Here is a 27,389-nt window from a genome sequence, read left to right on the forward strand (position 1 = left end):
GGATCAAACATGGCATTTAATTCACAGGACAGCCCTAAGTCTATGATGCCACACATAATGCCCAGTATGAACTTTCATACAGCTGGATCAGAAGACAATGGTTGTTCCCATTAATGCCACAGATTTCTCATAGTTTATGTAATAGAAACTATTGTACAGATCAGGAAGGTCTAACCCTGGCTGCTCCCAAGTAGAAATTAATAGGTTATAAAAAAATACTTCATTCACAACAATAAAAGTCTGCACATAAGACAGCAGTCATACAAAAAGACACGTATGACATAATTTTCATTCTCCTGTAACACAATAGTGTATGCTTGCTTACATTTGACAGTACTGACAGGAAAACAAGTATAAAAACTTGCATACAACATCTTCACCATAATGACGATGATAATAATACTGGGACGCCTGTGATAGCTGATTGGCTCTTTCCATGGAAATTGTTACCAACGCAGAACATCAAATGAGTTGCATCAGATGTGATAGGTGGGGATGTAGATCGGTAAAGGCAAGTGTCTCAAGTTAGAGACGTTTTTGTTTACACATAATGATGACCCCAACTTCTTTGTTGTCATTGTTGGTGTGACAGGACTGGATGCAGATGCGGCCATTAGGAGATCTGGTTATTAAGCTGTCCAGGGTATTTCTCAAACCTCTTCTCTGCCTCCTCACTGAGGGCATCACCTACAATGGAGGAAGGAAAGTATAGTTAGGGAAGGGATTCTTTAACCTTCTTATTCTGCTTTGACACCCTGATTTTCCCCCTTGGAAGATTACTAAAGTGTAAAGGTGAGAACAGAGACACTAAGTACGCAGTAAACACACAGATCTGACGAGGAAGGGCGTTATTCGTTCATTCATACAAGCAGAAATGGAGGCTGTGTTCAAACCTAAGTGAGAAACAACCTTGCATTTGCGTTTAGCTGCTTACCAGTGTGGCAGTTGTGAAGCCATATGCGATGACCATCATACTTGCAGTTGCATTTCATGGCGTTGTTGGTGAAATCACTCTCAGCCACTTCAAAATTAGGATTTATCACAACCTGAAGGGGCAGGACAGACAAAAGTCACAAAATACAGTTAAGTTGTAATCTCTAATCGGACTGATTTCAATTTGATTGAAGAATAGTGTACCGTGGTGGTACCAGAATTAGCTTGTGTGTCATTACTGTCATAGTTTGTATTTGGCATAATTATAGTTCTACACATCTGTCCAGAATGTTACATAAAGAGGCTGAAAGTGCTGGTGCCATGCTTTAACAGTGATTCTCAAAGTGGGGTCCTGGGAGGACCCCCCTTGTGGGGGTTCCATGGGGTCCCCAGTAAAATGAGGAACAGTTTAAACACGTAAGCCCTGTTTTATATTTCGGCTACCGCTTACCTGTAGAATGTAATTTCCAGGCTTAATGTCTGTGATGTCTATCCACTGACAGTCAATGTCGTGACGGTACAGATCCCAGCAGCCCACAGTGATGCCTTGCTCACCAAAGTTGGCACACTCGTACCGCTTAGAAACACCTGGAAAAATGTTTGGTTACCAGAATTTAAGGCAAACTCACAAAACAATCAAGAGTAGCCTAATTACTGTTACATTCACAAACTACGGTGAAATATACATCATTCCGTGTGTTTGTTTTACCCTGCTTGGAGTGCCAGGTGTTTGCCCAGTCAAGGAATTTGACTGGGCACATTCCTCCATTGTTGGACACAACAGTCACGCACAAGTGTGTTATATCCACTATACCATATACATGTTCATGGGACCAGTACATAGTAATACACACTAGTTACACATTTGCAATTACAGTGCCTGTGTGCAGGTGCTAATTTTATAAATGTTGCCATGGTTGTCTAAACTTCGTAGCACTTCTTGGATGTTTATTGGATGTCTCATGGTAAAGTAGAATAGTCCGTCAGAATCACCTTCAAAGCATTCTGAATCCTCCAGACAGAAACTAGCTTTATGTCCCTCAGCCACCTTGCTTCCGTTGGTATTCAGCAGATCATAGTGGGTGAAAATATCCATGCTGTGATAATGCCTGTAATAAAAAATATTTCAAGTCAGCTCAAATGTGTTTGAGCTGACTCAAACACTCAAAAATATGGATTAGATGTAGGTTCAGGAGCACTGAGTAGATTTAGCACACTGGTAGCCAAGGTAAAGGAAACATCTCAATAAATGGGGGATTAAATATCTACTAAAAGCAGGGCTTTTATGGGTCTCTAAAATGTGAAGTGCACTGTCATGGCATATTTAGGTCAAACCATCCTCTCTAGAGCTTAATGTTCTCTGTAACGCAAAATGATTCTTAGTGACATGACACTGGTACCTGTGCATGAAATGAAGGGAAATGTGGTTGAATGCTGGAATACGAGGACATTACTGTATTCTAATAAAGTATCCTGTTCCTCAGAATCAGAATCAGAATCAGAATCAGTTTTATTGTCACATCACAGGTTTACAAGGTAAAAAAGTGGGTGAAATTCTTTTTTGTACATCGTTCCCATCGCAACGTTAGTTTCCATAGAAAGAAGAGGGGGGGGGGGGAGAAGAAGAGGGTGGGGGGCAGGTGGGAAGGAGATCAAAACAAGAGAGCAACAGAAGGCCAGACAAGTTATCTACATATTTACAAATTACCTGAGATAATAAAAAAAACTAAAAAAACTAAACTAAGGTGCCTGAGCATAGCAGCAATGTATTGTATACTGTGCATGTTATACTTATACTGTGCATGATAGACAATGGACGTTAAGGTGCTTAGAGGAAAAGGAGCACAATAAAAAAAGACCAAAAAAAAGTCAGTGCGTTATACAAGGGATTAAGGTGCAAAAGGTCAGTGCGTGTCCACCTAGAGTGGACTGACCCTAGTATAATCCGCAAGTAGCTCCATGAGGGAGTGCAACAAAAGTCATTTTGTCCTGCTGGGGTCACTGAGGACAGAGCAGTTATCCTCAGTTATCCTCCAGATCTGTCACTCATCATATCCTACATTACAAGCTCCCAAAACCCTATCTTAAAACTTACTTTTTTCAGACTGGTACAAGTTCTAATTAAACTCTGAGAGTGTAAAAATGTATCCATAAGGGGTTTTACTATGTAGTACTATAAAATAGTCTTTCAGATTCTAGCTTCAGATACTAGCTTCCCTCAAAAAGGCTTATTCGGTGAATGTGGTGGCTCAACCAGGTCTTGAATCTGGCCCATCACATTGGTTAGGTTAGGTTAGGTACCACTTATTATTTCTAGCCCCTCTCTACTGTAATGTCTAATGAAACAGACAAGAAAGGGAACATATTCTTAAAAGGCAAGAAACAGATCTTAATTAAGCAAGCTCCTGTTACCCATGGCATGCGTGCCAGACCCAAGAGTGGCGGCCGGCCTTGGGTCTGAAGTCGGCTCGTCCGATGTTGTGTATCTGAGAGGAGAAGCGGAGCAGGCGTCTGTGGCCATAAGGCCAGTTGGCCTTGGCAGCCGACTTGCTCAGGCAGTCCTCCTCGGCGGCACAGTAGAGCATGTGCAGAGGCCGGTCCTCAATGTAAACAGACGACTGGACCAGGGGGGCATTCAGAACCAGGTCAGACGCCGCTGTGCATAGAATCAGAGTTGGAGTAATTACTTATTTACATGTAGAGACTTTTATAGAGTGACTTATAAGTGCAACCATAGCATAGGCTAATCTCTAATTTATACTTGGTTGTGTCTGGTGTCGCGCACCGGAAAGATATCTATAACGTGACAGAGATCTGGATCTGATTTCTTCTACAGTATGTGACAGATCTGGAAGAGATTTCTTCTATGTGACAGATGTTGATATTTGTGTAAAACCACACAACCAAATATCTGCTCTCAGCCACTTTTTTTCTTTTTCTTTTTCTTTTAGACAGTAGGGAAGCTGAGATGGAGACAGAGCAAACGGGAAGCATGAGAAAAAAATCCAGATCTGACATGAGTCAGTCTTAGAATAGGAGTTTGTAGTGTGAACTCCGCCATCCACTTGAGTTAGAATGATTTTTAAAAACAACATATTTATACAGTAGCTGTTGTTATAGTTATCGTTCTTGGTTTGGACGGCCCTTTAGTGTTGTTATCACGTACTTTCAGAGCAGATGACTCCAGCCGCGAACTTGGCTGCAGCTTTCTGACAGCTCACGGTTTTGCTCCGCTGACAATGGTTCAGAGTCATCTCACTGCCAGTACATTTCACCCCACTCATCACCATCTCTGTCACATTGCTGCTGTCCCAGTACCACGTTTCCTTAGAGACAGACACAAACAAAAAACCAAACAAACATACAAACAAACAAACAAATAAAACAATGCATCTATTAGGGATTTGAGTCATTTTCAGTACACAACACACTAAAATCCTCAATCTGAGATCAGAGTGTACAAACCAAATGGGCCATTTGTTACCTTTGTACACTCTCTGAGTTACAAATTGACTGTGCATGTATGTTACATTTAGCTGGTACTGCTTTACTCAGTGTCACAAATCACAATACAGAATATGCAACTGATGTGCTTCAATACTGTTGTTATTACATGCTAATGTAAGTGGGGAATGCACCTTTAAAATCACAGGGACAAAAGGCCATTGAAAGATGTTCTGTGGAGATTATTATTAGCAAATGCAGCTTCAAGGAGTTCCATGTTTTCTTTTCTTTTCTTTTCTTTTAACCTCCATTCAAATAAACCAGATGTGTGTGAGTCATTTTGGCCCGTCATTGAGAACACAATGTGTTCACTGGAGGGCATTCAACTTGTTCACTAAGTGGGCCGTTTGTGTTTCATGCTAAACCGCTCAGAACAGTTCACTATTGCGTACTGTTACCATGCTTTTTAATTTCACCAACATGAGATTTCCACATTTGAAGAAACACTGAGTGGAAATGTTAACACAATAAAATAAATGTTATTATAAAATATTTTATTATAAACATTTTATTGAGTACTTGATGTTAATTGAACTCAAACGAGCGTACAAATGGAGCCTCACTCTTCTGAGTTAAATTAACATTGAGGATTTGACTGTGAATCATTGCATTTCACAAACATTTGATTGGTGAAGTGAATGATTTGCCCTAATGTACTTACAGTGATGGCATGCATGGAGTATCCCAGCCCTAGCTGCCTGCACACCACCATGGCTTCCTTGGTGGTCCAGTTTGTACTGCACACTGTGCCCCACCTGGACCCCACCTGAACCTCAACCCGGCCCTCATACGTGGTCCGACCTCCCACTATCCGGACCTGCACAGAGGCCCCTGCTGGAGGTCAGTAGAGGGACAGGGGCTTCCTGTTCTGTCTGTGAGCCCTGGCTGCCTGGGGCTCATGTACTGTCTGGAGACTTTGTTGTTAGTCTATCTATGTTATATTCTGTGCTGTTTGATTGTATCTTGCCTTGTTTTTATTAATCGCATGACTTGATGCCACAGGCACATTTCTGTTTTTGGATTATGTTTCTATTCTATTATTTATTGTATAGTTCAGTGGGGCAGGTAGCAGTTTATTACTGAAGCAGCGGTGAGGTTAGTTATTATTAGAAAAGTAGTTTTTATGGTTTCCAAACCAATGTGAAGTCACTCTTAGGCTTGGGTTTGAGTGGCTCAGCAAAGAGGTTTATTAGCTGGTTGGAGATTCTTCACATTAAGGCTGGAATGAGAATTTGTTATGGATGTTGTCCCTGTTGTAGTGGTGTCAAGTCAGCCCTTGTTTGTGGGTTTTTTACTTTGACTTTGAAGTCAAGGTTGTAGTGAAATGCTAGTTAGGGAAATCAATCTTTAAATTGCCATCAAAATGAGAATATCACTTGGTGAGGAGAATGGAGAGGTGGTGATTGGAAAGTACATGGGAAGTGTGTGGTACCAATTAAGGAAAGCAAACTACGGTGGAGAACAATTGAAATATCCAAATAGGGAGTGCTGTGGTTGGAGGATGAAAGTGGATTTTCGTGATCTGGGGTGACTTAAATAGCACACCACTAAAGTAGGGTAGTAGATCAGAAGGATATACTGTAAGAATCTTCTCCAAGATTTGCGTCACAAACTCCAAATATATGGTTACATGACTTTGCAGACTAAATTAGAATCTGGGCCTTCCTTGTGGGAAACCAAACATCTACCATACAGCCAAGAAGGAATCCCTCTGAACAACAGGGGGATGATCCTGCTTGCAGTAAAGGTCCAGGCTACTCTGGTAGACAACTCTGAACAAATGTCCATTTTAATAAGTCGGTTAATCTTCGATTCAGTCTTAAAATCTTATTTTTCTTTAATGAAAAGTGGATAAATGGCAGAAACTGGAGGAGGATAATTATAACATTTATTTACGATGCACCTTATTTGAGCTTGTTTGAAAATAATTCTTGAAACACGTCTCAATCTCATGAAATGTGGTGGGTCACCTGCTTCAAGAGAATGCCACTTGAATCAACAAAGACATTCTTGCGGGCTACATTACATTGGAAATAAACAAAATGACCCTCACCCAATTAGAAGATTCTTCCACTTATTTTCATTAAAGCAGCTTTTAAAAACTGAATTCAAGTTGGAAAGGGCCATGACTAAGCTTAAACTCGCTCTTTATTTTGCAGCATAGCGCGGGTTAATAACCTACTTTCAAGCCGTGGTTAGCATAGCCCAAGCCCAGCTGCCTGCAGGCCACCATGGCCTCTTTGGTAGTCCAGCTCTCTCCACAGATCAGACCCCAGCCCACGGTCCCATTTGAGTCTTTCTCCATCACTTCCACACGGCCCTCGTACCGCGTGCGTCCTCCAGTGAGACGTATCTGTGTGAGCCAAAAGGGTTAAGCACAAAGCACGCGAAGCCAAAATACTGTACACATGGGTACTGGCAGCAGTACAGCTAACTTGCTAGCATTGGTAGAAGCCAGCTTGTTATTGTTAGAAAGGTTTTAATTCCTCCGTTTTTATTGTCTGTCCGCAACAGAGACAGACGGTTATCTGAAAGGTGACACAAGCTGGGAAAAATACAATATAGAAAAATACAATATAAAAAACACCAATTAAAAACGAATGCTTGTATGACAGATGGAACAATAATATTGTATCACATTATGATGTGGCAACAGTCTGTTAAAGGCATACCACTGTTGTTGGACAAACAACACATTTGCAAAGACTTGCAAAGAAAACCATGCTGGCTCAATGATAACCATGTATGGCTAAACTTTTACAATAGAATTAACAAGGATGCTAGGACCCTAGGATAGGTCCTGAGATTCACCCAATGTATGGAACCTCGTAAATGACAGTGTTTGTTCTACAACATCAGTGATATGAAGCTGTTTGCTTTGCTTGGGAGGTACTGTGAAGATGACAGTGAAGATGTAAAATTGCACAACTTATTGTACAATGATACTTGTTAGCTCTTCATCTCTCATCTCACTACAACCCAGTTTCATGAAGTAAAAGGATCAACAGGTGAAGTATGGATATGTAATGCACTGAATACAACACAAAACAATAAAGTCCTTTCGGTGCCTACATTTATAAGCTGTTTTCAATACCAAAAAATGTAGTTACTGTACCAAAACTATTCAGCCATATTCTCATAAATAAAAATAAATCAATAGTTAAACGGCGTTGTATTAAAAACTGTTACATTCCTCAGTTTATCTACAATACCTCACAAAACTGCTTTTTTTAACTTCTATTTTACTATTATTAAATCAAACCAGAAACACAAATTCATAAATTAAATGAAAACACGTTTAGCAAGCGAGGTGGAGTTAGATGAATATTAAGGAATAAGGTGAAGCTCTGACCGTGTTCTCCAGTCCCAAGTAAGGTATGTTGCAGCGGACCGCAGCGTCCTCCATATGGCCACAGTCCTCTGATGTGACGTTCTTAAAGGGACAGTTCCAAATGGTCTTCTCCTGCCCAAGACACTTCACTTCATTCATGTGAATGGGTCCCATTCCTATACAGACAAACAGAAGGAAGGAAAGACAGAGGCACATGGGGAGAGGCAGTCAGACAGATGAACTGAGGGTCAGACTAGAAAAGTGCGCTCCTTGGAGCGCCAGTCTCCGCCAAGCCGGGTTGCCTACCCAGGGCCTTCATGAAGGCAAAATTTATAGGAGTAGTAGCATCAACTATGTTTTGAAGAAAATGCGAAACGGGGGAAACTTTAGTCTGGCACGAATGGCTGGGGCCTATATGGGGAGTTTTGTCATGATTGAAGGACTCCAGGGAAAAAGTATTTTGATTGTACAACTTGAGGTTGAAGAGTTATAGGCCAAAACGTAAGTGGGCTGTTATGGCACCACCAAGATGATTTGAAAATGTTGGAGTAGAGGTTCTTCAATTGCCTACTGGGATTGGGCGTGTAAAGTTTCACGCCAATCGGACGCTGCGTTAATGAATTGTGGAATTTCGTGCAAAACAGGCCCCTGTATTTTGTGCAGGTCGATCAGTCAAATGGTGCCAGAGATTGTCTGTTAACAGACGGACGGACAGACGGACGGACGGACGGACGGACGGACGGACGGACGGACGGACGGACGGACGGACGGACGGACGGACGGACGGACGGACGGACGGACGGACGGACGGACGGACGGACGGACGGACGGACGGACGGACGGACGGACGGACGGACGGACGGACGGACGGACGGACGGACGGACGGACGGACGGACGGACGGACGGATGGACAGATGGCAGGGGCAAAAACATAGTCTGCGGCCAAACAGACAGACAGACAGACAGACAGACAGACAGACAGACAGACAGACAGACAGACAGACAGACAGACAGACAGACAGACAGACAGACAGACAGACAGACAGACAGACAGACAGACAGACAGACAGACAGACAGACAGACAGACAGACAGACAGACAGACAGACGGAGGTAGCCTAAAGTTTAGAGATGTAGGTAGCCTAAAGTTTAGAGATGTAGGTTTGAGACTGGGAGCTTGCTAGTGCAAATCCCTAGACAGTCTGGCATTGGAGTGTATAATCTTCAATTGTTGACTTAAAGCAAACTGAATTTTGCTGAATACTTTAGCCTAATTCCATAAAAACATTCCTCTTATGATGCACATTTCCAGAGTCAGTGACGTGCAGGAATGTTTCCGAGCCTTAAAATGTGTACAAATGCAGAGAGAGGTGTGGTGATGATGATCAAGCATCCGTTTGAGGGGCACAGCAGGTATGCTGTTCCCTCAAAGACATTCACTGATGAGCCCCCTCACTTCCTCTGTGGTAACACACAGACTCTGTACACACACACACACACACGCACGCACGCAAGCACACACGCACGCACGCACACACACATTTATGGACTAGCCCTTAGTCCAGTTCCTGAGTACATCTCCATGTTCGTGAGACGAAACGTAATGAAGGTCACATTTTTGCACAGACATTTATGCACAGACATTTATGCACAGACATTTATGCAAGTGTTAAACATTAACACACACACACACACACACACACACACACACACACACACACACACACACACACACACACACACACACACACACACACACACACACACACACACACACACACACACACACACACATCACACATCACACACACACCAATCTGGGAAATCTCAGTTGGCTCTGGGAGGAAGAAAACGTAGCACCCGTGCGCAAGGAAACCGGGGTTTTGGTCTGCCTTCAGCGCATCACTTCCGGTGGTGCGACTATGTTTTCATTCCCACTAACAATATTTCTACACCGAACACTAACACCACTTCTCCCAGAGAACATGGATCGTTTTGGTTATAAGCCCACTTGTTTCTATGATGAAAGAGCAAGTTAAAATGTGAATATCTTTCCGTGGTTTTGTCTGCTCCACGGACGCTATTGTTAAATGAATGTCGGTTTGTTTCGAGTGGGGAAGGATCGACGGACACGTGAATCCCGCCCACTACATTTGATTGGGTAAAGCGCGGCCTGCTTCCTGATCTGAAGGCACGCCCACTTGTAGGCTACTGCGTACATGTTATGACGAACCTCCCCGACAGATTCAAACGCAGAGCAGAATCTGTTCTTGAGAGATTACACACACACACACACACACACACACACACACACACACACACACACACACACACACACACACACACACACACACACACACACACACACACACACACACACACACACACACACACACACACACACACACACACACACACACACACACACACACACACACACACACATTCATTCAGCTTTAGGTTCCTTTCCTGGTTAGTTTTCGCTGCTCAGTCTGCAAGTCGATAATTTGAACCTTACACTATTAACTTAAAATCTACATTTCTCAACCACTAAATGATTTGACTTCCTGCTGAAATGGAATACATGCAGAGGCCTGTGTGACTGCACATAACATCAGATAGACGATAAAAGAAGAATTCAATTTTATCTTCAAACTAAATACCTGTGACTTGTGTGGGAGCCAGATGGCTCTTTGATGCTACTGCATGAAACACAGTGTACCATTTTCAGATGAAATGATCCATATCTTAACCTGAATAACACAGATGGCGCTCCAGCAGGCCTGACTGGTGCTCAGTCAGTTACACAGTAAAATCCTCAGTCCTTTGGTAACTCAAGTGGTCCCTTACGTGTCCATTTGGTTAGATTTTTCACTCTCTGAGGTACAAATGAACACTGGGGATACTATATATTTCCTTGATCTGCTATTTTTGCTAAATGTTTGCCTATTATGACATGCTCAGTCAGAATAGGGATGCAAGGGTTCATGTGGTCGAGGCGTTTAACTGATGCTGTGTTACTCAGTGTCACAATACAATAAATGCATTCTCTATGTGTTTTTCTGTGTAATGTGTACTTGGAGATCAAAGGACAATTATCTCCCTGTCTAATGAGTGCAAACCCAGCTAGACTAAGTTATGTATACATGCATGACTGCATGAAAACTTGTAACAAAGAGCGGCTGTCCATCACTGCATTCCAATTTGACTTAAAACATGCTACAAAGGGGGGAACCCTTCCTGGAATGTCTCCTTTGCTTGAGATCACATCATCAGGGCTGAGCTGGAGATGACCTGTGAGATTGGCCTGCTAGCGTTATATAGACAGCTGATGACTGATAACGGTGCTTTTAAAATACACTCTGTCTCAGTCTCTCCTTGCTTTTAACCACTTACTCTATATCTATATATATACTATATATACTTCCTTGACCAGGGTCTACAAGTTATCAATGGCAGAGTAGGGTGACCATCTCCAAAAACTGTAGATGCGCTAGTTACGTATATTGTATTAACATATTCTATCATACACATTGGTTAAAATAAAAATGTATTAATTAAAATAAATGTTGGATTGCAACTTTAAAACTTGTACTGTGTACTAGTGTTCTACTCTTGACAAAGATACCGCCACCCCTGATGCTCCAGCAGCTAAAAGTTCACAGGGTGAATATACTGAACATTCCAGACCTTGCCCCAAACGTGCTCCAGTGAGGGCCTCCTTGGCGCTGCCAAAGCCCAGCTCCCTGCAGACCACACTGGCTGACTGGAGGGTCCAGCGGTCATCACACACTGTCCCCCACTCGTTGTTCTTCAGGACCTCCACGCGGCCCTCCCCCAGCTTGGCACCTCCCTTCAGCCTGACGTTGTTCTAAATGACATGGATAAACATGCATTTATTATCAGCATCTTAATTTCTGGCCTTCTGAGAGTCAACTTAGATGTTACCTTAATGTAAAGCTGCAATCCATAACTTTCATGTCCTACCTGGGACTCAAACCCAGGTCCCAAAATTTCTACCACTGAGCTAAAACTGAAAGCTTGTTTGGGCGAAGGATATATTGCAACCAGTAGTGGTCCTACCCAACAACAGGATTGACACAAGCAGGTAGACCAACTACAACCACCACAGTTGTGCTAGTTATATTGCATTAAATACTCAACTGTACAAATTGGATCTTCATTAACTCTGAGTTAAATCAATACTGACCATGTATAAACTCCCATTTACATTCTAGCTAACCCAGTACAACCACTTTTCTACTGTGGTAAAAATAAATAGAATTAGTTGAGAATTAAATGCCTTGCTAAAAGGTATTTGTTTACAGAACATGAAAGCATTGTTCATTCACTTCCAGCCAACATTCAAACCTTTAGGCTACAGTTATACCACAAGTCACTAGGTGTTGACCTGGGTGGGGGTCAGACTGTGAATTCTTTACTAATTGTCAGGATTAACCCCTTCATCTCTGTATACTTCATTGGATAACGAATAGAGACAATAGCCAATCTACAACCTTCTGCATCTGCTATTTCACTATTTCTGAGAAAATCGGACTATTTGACAATATGACATGCCCAAAATAGTGACGCCAGGTTGAAAGCGGATAAGATTAGCAATGAGGCCAGGGATACCAACTCCTAGTCAATGCTCAAAGGCAACTCAGAAATACCATTAGGCCAACTTAAGAAAGGGAAAAAGTTGTAGAAAGCCAACCCCCTTATTGGTGCTGTGAGGTGACATAACGTAGTGGTTCTCAAACTTTTTCTTCTAAAAGACCCCCAGATTAATACGTCTTTGGCTGAAATTTCTTAATGCATGATATTATACAGTATGTCCGAAACTGTGACAGAAAATTATGGTATGATCTTTTTAAAGTGAAAGCCCATTTTGCTATTTCCTTGGTTACTTAGATAGACGCTTTTACCGAAGTCTTCATCTTTTTCTTCAAGCCGATGTTTTGGGTGAACTGTGGCCCTGGCACGCAGCTAACGACGGCTGGCATGCCGCCATCACAGGTTGTAGTTGTGTTGGGTTTGGTGAACTCCAGTGGGCAGGCTGCCAGGTGGACCTCTGTTCCCGTGCAGGCCACTGAGTGGATGTGGTAGAGGTTTTTCTGACGCTCTAGGTACAGCCTGTAGGGGAGAGGAGCAAAGACAATAGTGAATAAACAAACAAAAAATGTCAATGAATGAATTCACAAGAAATATTTTATTTTAAAATATACATTTTCATTGGACTGGCTCAGAATGAATGGATGAATGAATTCTTTAATGTATACAACAACAATGGGCTGAAATGCAAAAGATAAAGATGAAAAGGACACATTTAAATATTAGTCTGCCTATGAATGAATTAATAAAGTGAGTTTGAATGAATGAATTAGCCACACCAAAAATCCTACAAAGGAAACTGAAAATGGCCCCTAGCTTATAAAAATACTTTTTGAGCTTGTTTTAGTAGTTTATCACAATACAGACCGATCAGTTCACATTATTAAATGAGTGTCACCTCAGTTCAACCACATTATCACAACGTTTTACAAAGGTTCCATAATCATATCTGGGGCACCAAAACCACTGTCCTGGATACCACCTATATAAACATTGAATTACCCTTGTCGGTAACACTTTACTTAAAGGTTGGGTCTATTAGGCATTATAATTGCATTTATAATGCTTTCTAATGCACTTAGAATGTGTCTATAAAGTGTCTTTTAAGACTTTATAACTGACTACGTATGGTAGTTACAATGTGCTGTTCCGCTGAACTTATAATGCACTATGACCAGCACTTATACTTCATAAACCTTGTTAGAAGTTGTTACTGTATGCATAATTATAAACATTTATAACAAGTGTTCTGAAGCCTTATGAGTGCATTATAATGCAATATAAATGTGATTATAATGCATTATAGACCTGACCTTTAAGTTAAGTGTTACCAAATTGTCTAGCAATAATAATGTCTCTTAGCAAATCAATCAGTATGCTGGTATCTTGTTTTCACCAAAAGCAGAATACTGTATATCCATTTAAAAATAATTATATCCAACTGTAAATGACAGCATTTCACTAATACTTACTGCATAGTAATAATCGATACAGATGCCGGTTTTATTGAATGGACAAAGGGTTTGATCTCCCTTGAAATACTCCTGAAATTTGGATAACAATATGTATGCCAAAATGAAGGGACGAAGGATCCTAACAGGAGCTACAACATGTGCAGGACAGCCATTTGACTATGGAAAGAATTAAGGGCTGAAGGAAATGCCTTTTTGTTTCTGCCAACAACCTTTTTGGCTCATCCATTACAGTTGTCAGCTGTTTGTGAAGCCCATGTAGCATGTGTGTGATCCTTCTCAGACCTATTTTAGCCATATGAATGTACCCATGAAGTAGTTCTTCCTTGGTTTACCTTTTGCCAGAGTCGTTCTGTTTAGACTTAGAGTTAGCTTTAGCTTTGGGTGCCTGCCTGCAATGTAAACAGTGGTTAGATGCGGTTAGGGGAGGATGATCTGACAGACATTATTGCCTTAGTGACAATGGTTATGTGATGTACAATCAAAGACAATGGAAAACTGTAGCTTCATGTGCATCATGAGCAACGCATCATTTTCAGCACTTTGGTGGGTCTAGTTAAGGACACCATAATGGTTTTACTTTTCAATGCAACATACGTGATGTTGCGTGACAAAATATATGTTAGCAATTACAAGTTATATTAATGAGTTTGCGTCGTTATTACTGTATTTTGTTACACCAATATGTTACAGTGGATGTTACAAAATAAGCACAAATATTATGTGTTTAGATACAGTACAAAAATGTGCTGAAAGTGACACTTTTTTAAAGAATGCCAAGAACACAAACACGTCTGAGAATCACGTTACATGATATGAATGACTTATTTAGTCTTGAGTTATCAACAGAGCATCATATGCAGCGTACAAACACCAATATTTTGATTAGTAATTATCATAAATAATTAAATTCCTACTGTACTGTTATATGCAAGCCAGTCAATGTGTTATCACATTGACTTTATTCCCTTATGGCATTTCATTTTGTGGGGGGTTAGGATGAAGACATTGACCGTTTTCGTATGGTGGCCATTTTGCTCTTCATACTCAGGGGTGGGAAACCCCTATAAGAGCAAAATGGTCTCTGTGTGATTATGGTCAACAGAGATGTCAGATCCCTATGTATGTAGACCTAATGAAGGCATAATGTGAAGTTGCACAAAATGTCAAGCTGTATAACATGAATCGAGATTCTTAAACATTTGCAAATACAGGTCCCAAATAAGAAATGTATTAGATTAAAAAAGAAAAAACTCAGCAGAAGTAAGGGTCTGTAACTCATTTCAGTTTAAGAACCATGGTTGTTAAATTATTGGTGTACTCCAAATAGAATGCCATAGTGAGGAATACATTTTCCAGTTGTAAACCCGTGGAAAATGAAACTGCGGTCACTCAAACACAGCACAGATTGACGCCATTTGCCACATCAAGGCAGCATTAGCAAAAGAGCCACATCATTTGAGCACCAAATATATTTAATCTGCCTTGTTAAACCATGGTGCCAAAGTCAAATACCTGATGTATTATACTTAGTAATTGTATTGATTGAGATTGGCTTGTGCAGCATGAATGCTTAGCTAAAGCCTTAGAAAATATATGCTGATAGTTTGCTGACCATCAATTGTGCAAGTGTGTATAATCTGTGCCATGTCTATACAATAAAATCTTCTGTGTTAATTTATCCAATATAACACTTACGGTCCATTTGGTTACATTTGTACGGAGTAAAATTAACACTCAGGATTTTACAGTGTGAAAAGGGCATAAAGCAACAAAACAAACACATATCCCAGAGAAACCCTGGACATACTGTATCAGTTATAATTTATAACTGGACAAAGGACAAAAATACACTCACAGACAAACTATTCACATGCTGGACAAACACCAACACTCCAATGAGAAAGACAGAACACTTGCTTACAGACAGCAGCTACATGGTTATTTACTACTGGTACAGGAAACCCACGTCATTAACAGCATACACAGTATGGTCAGCAGGCTGACGGTGGGTTGTCCCTCTACAATAATACCTTCCAGCAGCTGAAACTAGAACCTTTGGTTTGGTGACTTTCTCCGCTGCTCTTTTTTTCAGACGTCTGCAATAGTGAAACAACCCAGCGCCATCATATGCAGTGTACAGACTGTGATGTACATGTTAAATATGGATGTGTACAATGTACATGTAAATTATGGACTTGTATAATGTCCATGCTGGCATCCACATGCATGTTTGATTGCATATTTCCTCTCTCGTTGACACACACAAATGCATGCTCGCTCTCTCTCTCGCTCGCTCGCTCGCTCGCTCGCTCGCTCGCTCGCTCGCTCGCACGCACGCACGCACGCACGCACGCACGCACGCACGCACGCACACACACACACACACACACACACACACACACACACACACACACACACACACACACACACACACACACACACACACACACACACACACACACACACACACACACACACAGAGAGAGAGAGAGAGAGAGTAGGTTCAGGAGGGCTTCAGTGAAAAACATTTCAAGAATTCCTGGAGTGCCAGAAATCATATTACATACTGTAGGTGCTTAAGGTAGCCCTTGCATGAGTTATATCACAATTCATATTTTAGCTGTCCAAAACCAAATACCATGTTAGGAACTAGCCAACCATTCTCATTAAAGAGCTATCATGCGACACAGCTCACTGCACCTGTAATTGCAAAGGTACGTGGATCTAATCAGCAAAATACTATGAGGGATTGATCAGAAGTAAGCACTTATATACTGCAATCTGCATCTGAATTTGTGGGGAAAAAATCCCTTCAAAATATATATAAAGACGCAAAAATGTGGTTGGATTAAAGTAAATTCAATGGCCAAACAAACTCAACGAATCAAACAAAAGAATGCAAATATGGACTTTTAAAATACTGCAGTCACTGCAGTTTCTCCTCTGTGACTCAAACTAGCATGAATGGTGTAGCAGACAGGAAGGCAGACAGCTAAGCAAACAGAATTATAGAAAACATACAGTATATTCTATATACAGTACTACTTCACACTGGCCTGACAAGCTGTCTCTGTGTCTGCGAGAACTTTGCTATAGTCTGGAATAGTCATGTAACACTGCAACTCTTGAGCCTTTCTGATAAAGTGGTCTGAAGGGCGGTGGGTGTCAAGCCTTCATTTTTCTTTTCTTTTGAACATAGTAGCAACAAGCATGTTAATTTTCATCATACAATATTATGAAAATGTTTTTTTTAGGCAAGGCTGGAAAAATATCAAATCAATATACAGGATACAATCACCACAGGCAATCTTTTATCCATAAAACCAAATTGGAGTACTTTTTTTTATAAGAATGCTACTTTAAATTGATTGATGTTGGTCTTGAGAAACGTATGAATATGTAAACAATGACATGTTTTACATTTGTCTGCGTGGTCTTGTGTAGTTTGTCAGCACTCAAGTAAAATTATAGCTACATTCGGAGTTAAGAGGGCAGCAATAAATTGTGAAATGGCTTAAGCAGCTCCCCATCTGCAAGTATTAATCTTCCTTAATCTGCACATAAATCCACACTGGTAGTATAGTAAAATAAAAAAAAGTTTTTTTCATATAATGGTGAACCCCCATATTGATACATATTAGGCCACTGGCCCCCATTTTAATTGATTTTGTGACAGGGACCCCCATAAGAGAACATTCTTGTTAGATTAACTCAATTTAGTACAGAATTCTACAGTATACTGTAGGTGGAGAGATAAGTAGTGAACCTATAGTAGTAAACCTATAATTGAATAGTCATTCTCATACACATTCACTCTAGTTGGTGAGATAATACTGAAATTAAACTGTCCCTAATTCTACTGGGGACGCCCTGAATCGGTTTATTCTACAGTATGTTACAGCACATGAGTTAACACTGAACAATTTACTGATGCTTACAGTTTGGTAATACACTCCTGTCACTATAAGGAAACCCTGCCCCCCACCCCCCCACCCCCCACCGCTCCTCCCCCTGAACCCGCTGTTCCTCAGTGACCTGCGCCTTCACACACGTTTGAGAGAAAACACACATTTCCCCTCGTACTACTGTGAACCATCTGCACGAGATGAAGTGTGCTTGTGTGTTGTGTGTGTGTGTGTGAGTTGGAGGAAGGCCTGGAATGTGTGATGTGTGCTGTCATATTGGCTGGCTGATTTAAGAGAGGAAACCTGTTATAGAACCCCAATGATAGAATCACTTTCACTCTACAGCAGTGATTCTTAACCTTTTTTCATTTCATGGAGCCCTAGTTTGATATGCATTAGGCCACAGATCCCCATTGGATATGATTTTTTAAATCTCAGTAACGCCAATTTACACAGTAAATCCTCAGTGCTAATTTAACTCTAACAATGAGGGACAGAAAGGTTCCATTGGGTTCCATTTGTACACTCTCTGGACCCACTGTCTGGACCCATTTGCATTCTAACTATCAATCATTTAGCTGGGGACCCCTGGAACCCCCTCAAACATCCCTGGGAGACCCTGAACCCCACGTTGAGAACCAGTGATCTGCAGTATACCATAGCAAAGTCATATTTCATAACATGCTTTTACAGTACCAGTCCATAAAATCCTGAGTGTTAATTTAACTTTGAGAGTGTACAAATGGACCCCCATTTGGAAAGAATATATATTCTCTCTCTCTCTTGCTCTCTCTCTCGCACACACACACACTAGGGAGATAATCTATCTCCCTAGCTGTCACACAGGCACACGCACGCATGCAGTTTTCCATCACTGCAGACAGTTAACAAAATGCTCCTCAGTCTCCTCTACAAAGTAACAAACAAGAACACAAAACGTTACTTGATTGGGAAACAGAAACCCCCCATCTCTTTTCTGTCCCTAGAAAAACACAAACATCCTCCCAAGTTGAATAAACTAAGACAAACAAACAGAGGCTCGTCTTCTTCTTTTGTCACGTGTGCTGGACAGCCCCGCTGCTGTTGGCAGACAGTGAGGAATGTCTGCTTAGCCTGTCCCTATCATGTCCATAGTAAGTAACACTGGTCTTTATCTGACAAAGCCTGAGAAGTCTGCTTGTGGTTTGGTCAAAGCACCGTTACTTCCCCTCGCCAGGTTAAGGAAATGTCATCGTTCCATGGGAAAGGTTCACTTACTTGTAGAAGTTCTTGTTGACCTTCCTCTCGTGCGGGAACCCCAGCATGCCGCAGACCACGCGGCTGCTTTTGGGTGTCCATCCCACATCGCAGATCTGAGCCCAGCCATCCTTGTACTTCACCTCCACCACACCCTCAGTGGTGAGCTTCTTCTTCTTGGCCATGGCGACCACTGGCCTCAGCCGCACTTCCTCTATCTTGTTCTCATCAACATGCGCCTGTTGGGAATCAAACAGGTTTGAGGAGGTCAGGTAATTTTGGGTTCATTCGATTCAGGGATTTAATTCTTCCCTTCAAATATCTTCAAACATTTGTTGTGAAATGTTGCTGAAATCAGCCATATTGATTGATTGATAATCCACCAAAAGAGTATTTCACTTGATTGGATTGAAAGAAACCCCAACTTTGTAGTGGACTCTGAGCTACAGTCACACTTACACAAACGAACATCAAATAGACACAAACGCACATGCATGCATGCATGCATGCATGTGCATGAGCAGTGCCAACACATGCAGGGAGAGATATAATAGACATGTAGTCTTCTATGAAGATGCTATAATGAATAAAGGTTTAAAGTTAAGCATACCTCTTGACTGATTCACTGAGTACATATCATTGTCTGTAATGGTTGTGACTCCCCGCCCAGAGTCATAATAACAATTACAGACTATAATCTTGGATTGAGGCTTCTTATCTCCTCACTAACGTCTTGTAAATGGTTCATGTGAGTCACACTCACAGCCATTACACACCATAATCTTGGATGGGGGGTTCCAATCTCCTCCTCGCTAACACCTTGTAAATGGTTAAAGTGATGTGGTGGCGCTGCTTGCCAGCTTTTCACTGAGTCACTGCGATGTTGAGTAAGTGGAAAAGAAGCTGGCTGCACTCCTAAATTGTTGTCTGGACGCCACAGTTGACAGAGTCTGACTCATAACAACAGGATGGACGTAAAGAAGGAAGCAAAAACTCGGCTTTTGAGAAAGCAATATCTGTTAGGAAAACCATCTTCTTTTTTAAATACTGCACATCAGAGTGCCTTGGCAAGGGATGCCATGTCAAATCAAAAGGCAGTGATTCAAGCCATTTCAATGGATCTGCTGTCCAGTTAGAATGCAGAGTTCCTGCTGTTTCCAGGGAACCGTGGTGACGAGCTCCCCAGTCTAACCTTGTTCACCTCAGACCTTTCGTTCATGAACATGGACTGCAAAAAAGAGGCAAGCAGACAGCTGGAAATGAATATGCTGGTGTTGAAGCAAATGGTGCTTAATTGTAGCCCTCAATTTATTATCCTGTTATCCTATTTTATCTATGGAGAGGTTGCTGACCACGCATGCTCTTCTTTTGGGGTCCGAGAGGTGCACATTAGAAACCACAGCCTTTTGCTATTGGCCATGGTGGCCACTATGGAGCCATTGCAGGTTAAGTGACTTGCTCAGGTACGCCACAGTTGTGGGAAGAAAGGAGTGTTACTCACCGACTTTCCCAGTTCCAGGGATAAAACCTGTGATCTCCCAGTCACTATCTCCTTCAATGAATTTAACCACTTTCACCATGCCATATGCAGAAATGCTCAATAATAAGCTCACAACACAACGCAATGTGATGTATTTTGAGCTTGTAGATCAGCTAGCTAGTGAATAGCCAAAGTATAAAATAGGGCTTATAGTTAAAGCAACGGCCTACACCCATCATTATTCTCAGCAGTGCTTTTTACGAATAAAAAAATGTCCTTATCATTTCAGAATAGTCCACCAAAAAAAATGCATCACAGGCTATTGGGCAAGCAAATGGGGGACTAGCAGGTTTAGCTGGAAAACCTTTCCATTGACTATACCACTCTAGTCATAGAGTTGGACAACCTGCTGCCTTTTTAATGATTGCACACACATGGTATAGACTATAGGCTAATTACCACCATATGTTCACTAGGGGTGAACATATGGAAACAGGTGGAGTTGTACTGATGCATAAAATGTGAGTTAAAAACCTACAGTATATTGGCAAGGTAAAGTGAGGGCAAAGTGGTAGCATTTTTTTTACAGGCTTCTTACAAGCTCTCAGCCTCACTAACCCAGAATGTTTACGATCATTGTCACTGCAATTGTGGGCTTACAGCAGCAGAGTTTAGCTATAGTGTTAAGCAGGCTCACACAGACCAGACCAGGCAAATTATGGCATAATCTAAAAGAAAAGTATTTTTGGAGGCTTACGTCAATGATGTTGGAGTCCACAAAGCCAGGTATCCTTTCGTCTTTGCACACCGCCCCAGCGTCCTCATCGTGGGTACAGTCGCTGTTGCCCCAGCCCCGAGATTTACAATGCTCGATGCTCTTCTCGCCTCCATTGCACTGTACATTGTCCAGCCAGATCTTCCCTGCACACGGGCAACATACAGTTAACCGATTAAGACCTGAGGCCGATTCTACCAATGCCTTCTAAACCAGTATAGTTCTCTTTTTTTGTTCCAAGGACCCCCAAATGGATATATATTTGGCCGCGGACCCCCATCTGAAAATGTTTTGTGCCAGGGGACCCCCAGAAGACAAGATTTGTGTTAAAAAAATCAAATATTATTCAACATTTTTCAAACCCTTTCAAAATGTTTCAAAAATGTTCAAAAATAGCAGATGTACTGTACAAGCTCGCGGCATGAAGTGACGCGCTGTGAGCTTGTATATCTACTATTTTTGAATAGCCAATGCAAAAATCTAAAATGATACAGCTCCTTTCCCGGTTTTAACAGGTTAATATACAGTAGCAGCTCCAAAATAATCCTAGGAATATTTGGTTCAACATGCTTTAAATGTTAAAACCACAAAATGTTCTTGTTTCGCTACTGTATATTTTTGGAAGACTGTATATTTTTGAGGCGAGCCTGGGAATGCAGCAATTCAAGAAACTCCAATATTTTAAGACCTGCCAAAAGTAATATGAGTTTTAGCTACCATTTGCACGACTACACAGCTCCACCAAAAATATTAATCTTTTCAATACTAATCTATCCAGCTATCCAGCAGTGCCTTTAAACCTGTAAAATAATCTACGACAATGAAAAAAAAAATCATAATAATTCATCAATCATTTTGATCTTGATTTGGGGAAACAAATAGAAAATATAGATAAAAATATCTGATCTTAAAGCGGCACTATGTAAAATGCAATTTTGTCCAATCTGTATGGTAGTAGAGTATATGTTAATACAAAATGTTATTTTTTCTCCCTGCTCTTCTTGAGACATTTAGATCGTGTCAAAGGTCATGTCTCACCTAGACAAAGGATCTGACATGAATTTTGACCTGAAGGTCCAGATTCAATTTATAACCTGAGCAAGAAGGCAGGCTCTATTAGCTCAATGGTAAAAATGTCTGCACTTGTGCAAAACCGGGTTCAAATCCGGGGTAGAAAAGGAAAAGGAAAGGAAAGTAACATAGTGCTACTTCTGCTATGTTTCAAACAAACATGAAGGAAATTGAGATTTAGGTTCCATGTGCACAAATCCTATTTTTTCCCCCCAAATCAGAAACATTAAGGTATTGAATAGCAACAAAATAACTAATGCATGCCAATGCTTCCTACCTTGGCCTTTTCCATATTTGGCGCTGTGTGTCCAGCCCGTAGCAGAGACGAAACCCATCTGGCGGCAGAGCACGTTGGCATTGGCTAGGGAGAAATCGTCATCACAGATGGTACCCCACTCTCCTTTGTAGAAAATCTCAATGCGGCCCTCGTTGTGTTTGCGGGGGTATCCGACCATCCTGATCTTCAGACGCTCGGGGGCCGGGGTGGTGCGGAGCTGGGGGGAGGTTGTGGTCACGACAGAGGCTGTGGCTGAGGGCGTGGTCTGGGCGAGGCAGGAAGGAAACCACAACCCAAATAGAAGGCTGATGGCTAAATGTTGCCGCCGTCTCGAATTCTCCATCGTTGCACCTGCAGATATGGAAATTCAAATTCAAGTCAGGTTAAAGGTTTAAAGGTCAGTATGTTGTCACCTGAATGTTTGGGTGGAAACGTGTAATTGTATTATGATAAAGATGATGTATGTATGTATGTACAGTATACAGTTTCGATAATGCATTTACTGTATAGCAATATTCAATTAACTGAGTTGTAGGTCAAATGTAGAAAGTCAGTAACAGACTGGTTTAAGTGAAGTCAAATGATGCAATCTAAAACAATTGTTTGAATATGTCCATAATTAAAGTCAGCTTTTGCTTTGATAAGCAATACTTTTATGAGGTGAGTACAAGGCCAATACATACCTGACACTCCATGTGTTTTAAATAGACTGAGTGTACAAAATATTAAAAACACATGTTCTTTCCTAGAAAAAAGAAAAAACTGGCAAAAGCTTTGATCTGTATTTTAATTGACTTATAGAATCTATTTAAATGATAAATGGGATAATGTAGATAAAGGGGAAGCGAGAGGATAAGAAGAGATTATAAAGCCATGAGACAACTGAGATGCAGCTGGTAATGGAAGTGTAACAACACCTGTGACAGTATTTTAGACATGAATTAGTCTTGCGTAGCCAGACAATCAGAAATGTCTGCCTACTGATATGTCTGGGGAAATCTAAATTCAATATGGGCTAGAAGCAGAGAAAGCCAATGCTAACAAACCTACGCCCACTGCCTTGAAAACCAAATGATTCTACCATGCTGTTATTTTTTTTATCTCGGAATTCCACACAGTTTTAGGCCATTCATTGAATTTAGATGTCACCAGACATATTCAGTAGACGGAGGTCCCTGATCGACTGGCTACGTGAGACTAGACATCGATATATACACAATATAAAAGTATAGATAGGTCTAAGCTCCCTACTTCCTTATTTATTTACGTACACACCTGCATTTTACACAAAAATTGTCTGGAAGAGGACTCTATCTAACAAGCCACGGTCGTGAAGTACAAGCTATTGGCTGGCTTCATTTTCGCGCACCCTGAACAAGAGTACCACATTATTACAGATATATAAACACTTCAGTGGTTCAATATATCTTGCAGAGAGCTTGAGCTCAAGTCTGAGATGGCATGAAACAAAGGAGCTGAAGGTATGCAGAGCACATGGATGAGTGACTTCTCCTAGAAGTGGGATGGATGTAAGAGTGTAGAGTTGCTCCAGCTGCTTGAGTTAAAACATCTGGTCAGTGTTTACTTGACTCTAATGGAGAACGGAATAGCAGCAGACATTTAAACATGCATGAGCCTCAAATGACAATCAAGTTAACATGTAGGCTATCACAAAATAGATTAATTGTTTGTGGGGTTTATTCAATTTAATTTAAGAATGGTTCTGCCTTAACTGACATGGCTGATCACGGGTGGCCTACTGTGACCTGCGGTGGTCATAGTCACCTCTGAAAGGTTGTTATAATCCCAGATGCCATGCTAGAAATGCAGGGTTGGCTAACTGCTGAGGAAATAAATGTACTCTTAAAGTGCAACGTTTTGCAATGTCCCAGTCATTTCTGAAGATTTAGGATTATGCTACAGTGAGAAAAGCTGCTTTGAGGAGATAATAAAAATATGTTCAGCATAATTTTGGCAGCATGACCATTTTTTTAAATGACGATAAGCCTCTATAGTGTCTAGTCTGTTCACAAACATGCAAAGGGCAGCAGCCCTAAATGAGCTTGTACACAGTAGCCATAGTGTTGTGGGAAAGGAAACATGTCTTGAGACAGACAAGCACGTAATGTCATACATTAAGAAAATTGAAAACTTATGTCATAAGAGCAACATGGATGACACATGAATATGGCCAATTCAAACCATCCTGGCCAACCAGCTAGATAATATGTATGGTATGACCAATCCAGGCACCCTTACTGTGAAATTCATAAATAAATTCCTGTAGGCTACCACTCGATTACCTACTGAGTTGTGCATAAGACTGCTATTGATAAGTTGACAGTTACACTGCAGTGGTTGAGAGTGGAACATTCAATGGGGGGGTTGCTCCACTAGAGACACACATACAGTAGTGTGGTGTGTGTGTTTGTCCAGAGACCACAAACTAAAGCTACCCTTTCCAGCACATGTCTGAGACTCGCTGAGACATCTGAGTCCAATTTCACAGTGTATGGCATGGATACGCATATTTAATACTAACTTGTCTCACATACGCACGCATGTATGCACGCATGCACACACACACACACACACACACACACACACACACACACACACACACACACACACACACACACACACACACACACACACACACACACACACAGACCACCTATTCCCTCTGTATCTGTCAAACTATCGCCTTGTCATTTCTCTCTCACACACTCAGTTATTTTTCTCTTCCACTCTTTATCTCACTCCATCTTCTTTCTCTCAGTCCATTCATATTGACTTTTACAGATATTTCCTCTCATCCTCATTCTGCATCTTCATTCTGTCTCTCATCAATTACACATTTCTGCCTTGACAGAGGTACTGAGAGATAAACAGGGCAACCTTCCTGTGTTGTTATAACTTGAGACCTGTTTTTTAATGAAATCAGAGTGTCTCACTGTTTATACTTTGGTAGATTCAAAAGAACTCCATCAGCAGCACAGTGAAACTTCCTTTAGTGACACAAAACCTTTGGTTGCTGCCGGTTTCTGAAATCTCTCCCAGACTCAATGTAGCCTACAATCTAGATAAGCTATAGAGTTATTTTCCCTTTTTTTGGAGTGTGAGAAGTCAGCCAACGTCAACTCAAATAAGCATCTAGTGGTTGTTATTGTTTTTTTCCCCCAGAGCCAACAGTGACATAAGGACATAGTCTAGTTCTGGAAGTCTTTCTTTCTTTTATGGTTTGACTGTCTGGTTGAACACATTTGGGAAGATATGCACCACATATGGACAGAATTATAGACTACACCAGACGTTAGAGTCAGTGGTGTAAAGTAACTTGTAGTCAAGTACTGTACTTAAGTACAATTTTGAGGTATTTTTACTTTACTGGAGTATTTCCAGTTTTGACTTCTACTCCACTACATCTCAGAGGCAAATATTGTACTTTTACTCCACAAAAAATATTTGAAAACTTTAGTTACTAGTTACTTTGTAGATTTGGATTATAACAAAACATACATTAACCACTTCAGCCCTATAAGCTCACAACCCCTGGCATTTATGCATTTGAAAACTTGAAATTATGCATAATGAGTACTTTCTACTTTTGGTACTTTAAGTACATTTTTTATGTCAATACTTTTGTACTTATACTCAAGTCAATTTAGAATTCCAGACTTTATTGTATTAGTATTTCTATATTATAGTATGGATACTTCTACTTAAGTAAAACATTTGACTACTTTTTCCACCACTGGTTAGAGTACACCACTGTAAAAGAAATTCAGGAGTCTGTTTAGGTCATTGTTTGGCACTGGATAGACATTTCTTTCCGATTGTAACATTCCAGATAGGATATCGCTCTGCTCGTCTATACTGGCTGTAGAAAGAAATGGAAGCTGAAATAGGACATTAATTGGCAACTGCTCCAGATAGACTCTGAAGTTATTCGAAGAATATGCCTTTTGACACATTAAACAAAAAAAGGATTTTAATATGTGTATTTGGTAATAATTAGCATGAATAATTTTCGTAGTCATTTAATAACTCAACCGTCTTCTCTGCGAATCGCATCTTTTATGCTCCAAATAAGTAGGCCTATAGTTTAGATTTCTGGTCATACCAGTCGCGTGATTTTTCTTTTTTTTTCCCGATTATTAATTAAACACCGAAATTCCGAGCTCGTCCAGAAGTCTGATCGCGGTCGCCACTAAGGAATCAGATCACTTTCACTTTCTTACCTGAAGAGGGTTATAACGGTCCTTCTAATTCCAGGATTAGCCTTTCTTTTATGATCCAGGAGTTCGCAAACTTTAAAAACCGTAATAAAACTGTAAAATGAACATCCCAAACTTGCACTAATTCATCTCCCAATAAAAAGGCACCAATTTGCGGAGGCAAGAGGTTCCACCTAACAGCCAATTATGCCTTTCAGTCTTTTTGTCTGTAAATTGCCAGCTGTACAACCCTCACTGAGGATGGGAGGGGATGGGGAGGGGAGGGGGGACAGCGTTGCCAGATTGTGTGAGAGAAATAAGCAACCAGGTCTATAAAAACAAGCCCAAAAGAAGCAACTTAGGCCACATGAGCATTTTTAAACCTATATGCATATATATATACACTTTTTATTTATTTAAACTATAGCAATAAAATGTGGAATATTTGGCATATGTTTTTAAACAGTCTAACAACACAAATGCTCCCTGGCACAAAACATTTTCATGAAAATATTTGAGACCACTAGTCTAAATCTTTTTTTTTTTGAAGCAAGCCTAATAAGTACAATTT

At 40.9% G+C, this 27,389-nt stretch overlaps 1 protein-coding gene across 5 annotated transcripts; it reads right to left on the reverse strand.

Moving 5' to 3' along the window:
* loxl3b (lysyl oxidase-like 3b) lies at nucleotides 1-27,056 on the reverse strand. 5 transcript variants are annotated; one of them, XM_080414983.1, is made up of 16 exons: nucleotides 26,843-27,056; nucleotides 22,602-22,952; nucleotides 21,236-21,399; nucleotides 19,020-19,237; nucleotides 15,888-15,953; nucleotides 14,190-14,246; nucleotides 12,697-12,904; nucleotides 11,459-11,639; nucleotides 7,790-7,944; nucleotides 5,099-5,254; nucleotides 4,100-4,259; nucleotides 3,346-3,589; nucleotides 1,927-2,042; nucleotides 1,385-1,521; nucleotides 935-1,046; nucleotides 1-687 (listed from the first exon to the last, which is right to left on the reverse strand). In XM_080414983.1, exons 2-16 carry the CDS (start codon nucleotides 22,942-22,944, stop codon nucleotides 614-616), a joined length of 2,391 nt encoding a protein of 796 aa, XP_080271109.1. In that variant the 5' UTR covers nucleotides 22,945-22,952; nucleotides 26,843-27,056; the 3' UTR covers nucleotides 1-613. The 5 variants fall into 5 exon arrangements, with proteins under 5 accessions (XP_080271109.1, XP_080271108.1, XP_080271111.1 ...); XM_080414982.1 differs by lacking the exon at nucleotides 5,099-5,254 and adding an exon at nucleotides 6,620-6,790; XM_080414985.1 differs by lacking the exons at nucleotides 5,099-5,254; nucleotides 15,888-15,953 and adding an exon at nucleotides 6,620-6,790.
* Between the last annotated feature and the right edge of the window lie 333 nt (nucleotides 27,057-27,389).

Source organism: Gymnoscopelus braueri, assembly GCF_963280865.1.
Source record: "Gymnoscopelus braueri genome assembly, chromosome: 19".
Classification (NCBI taxonomy): Eukaryota; Metazoa; Chordata; class Actinopteri; order Myctophiformes; family Myctophidae; genus Gymnoscopelus; species Gymnoscopelus braueri.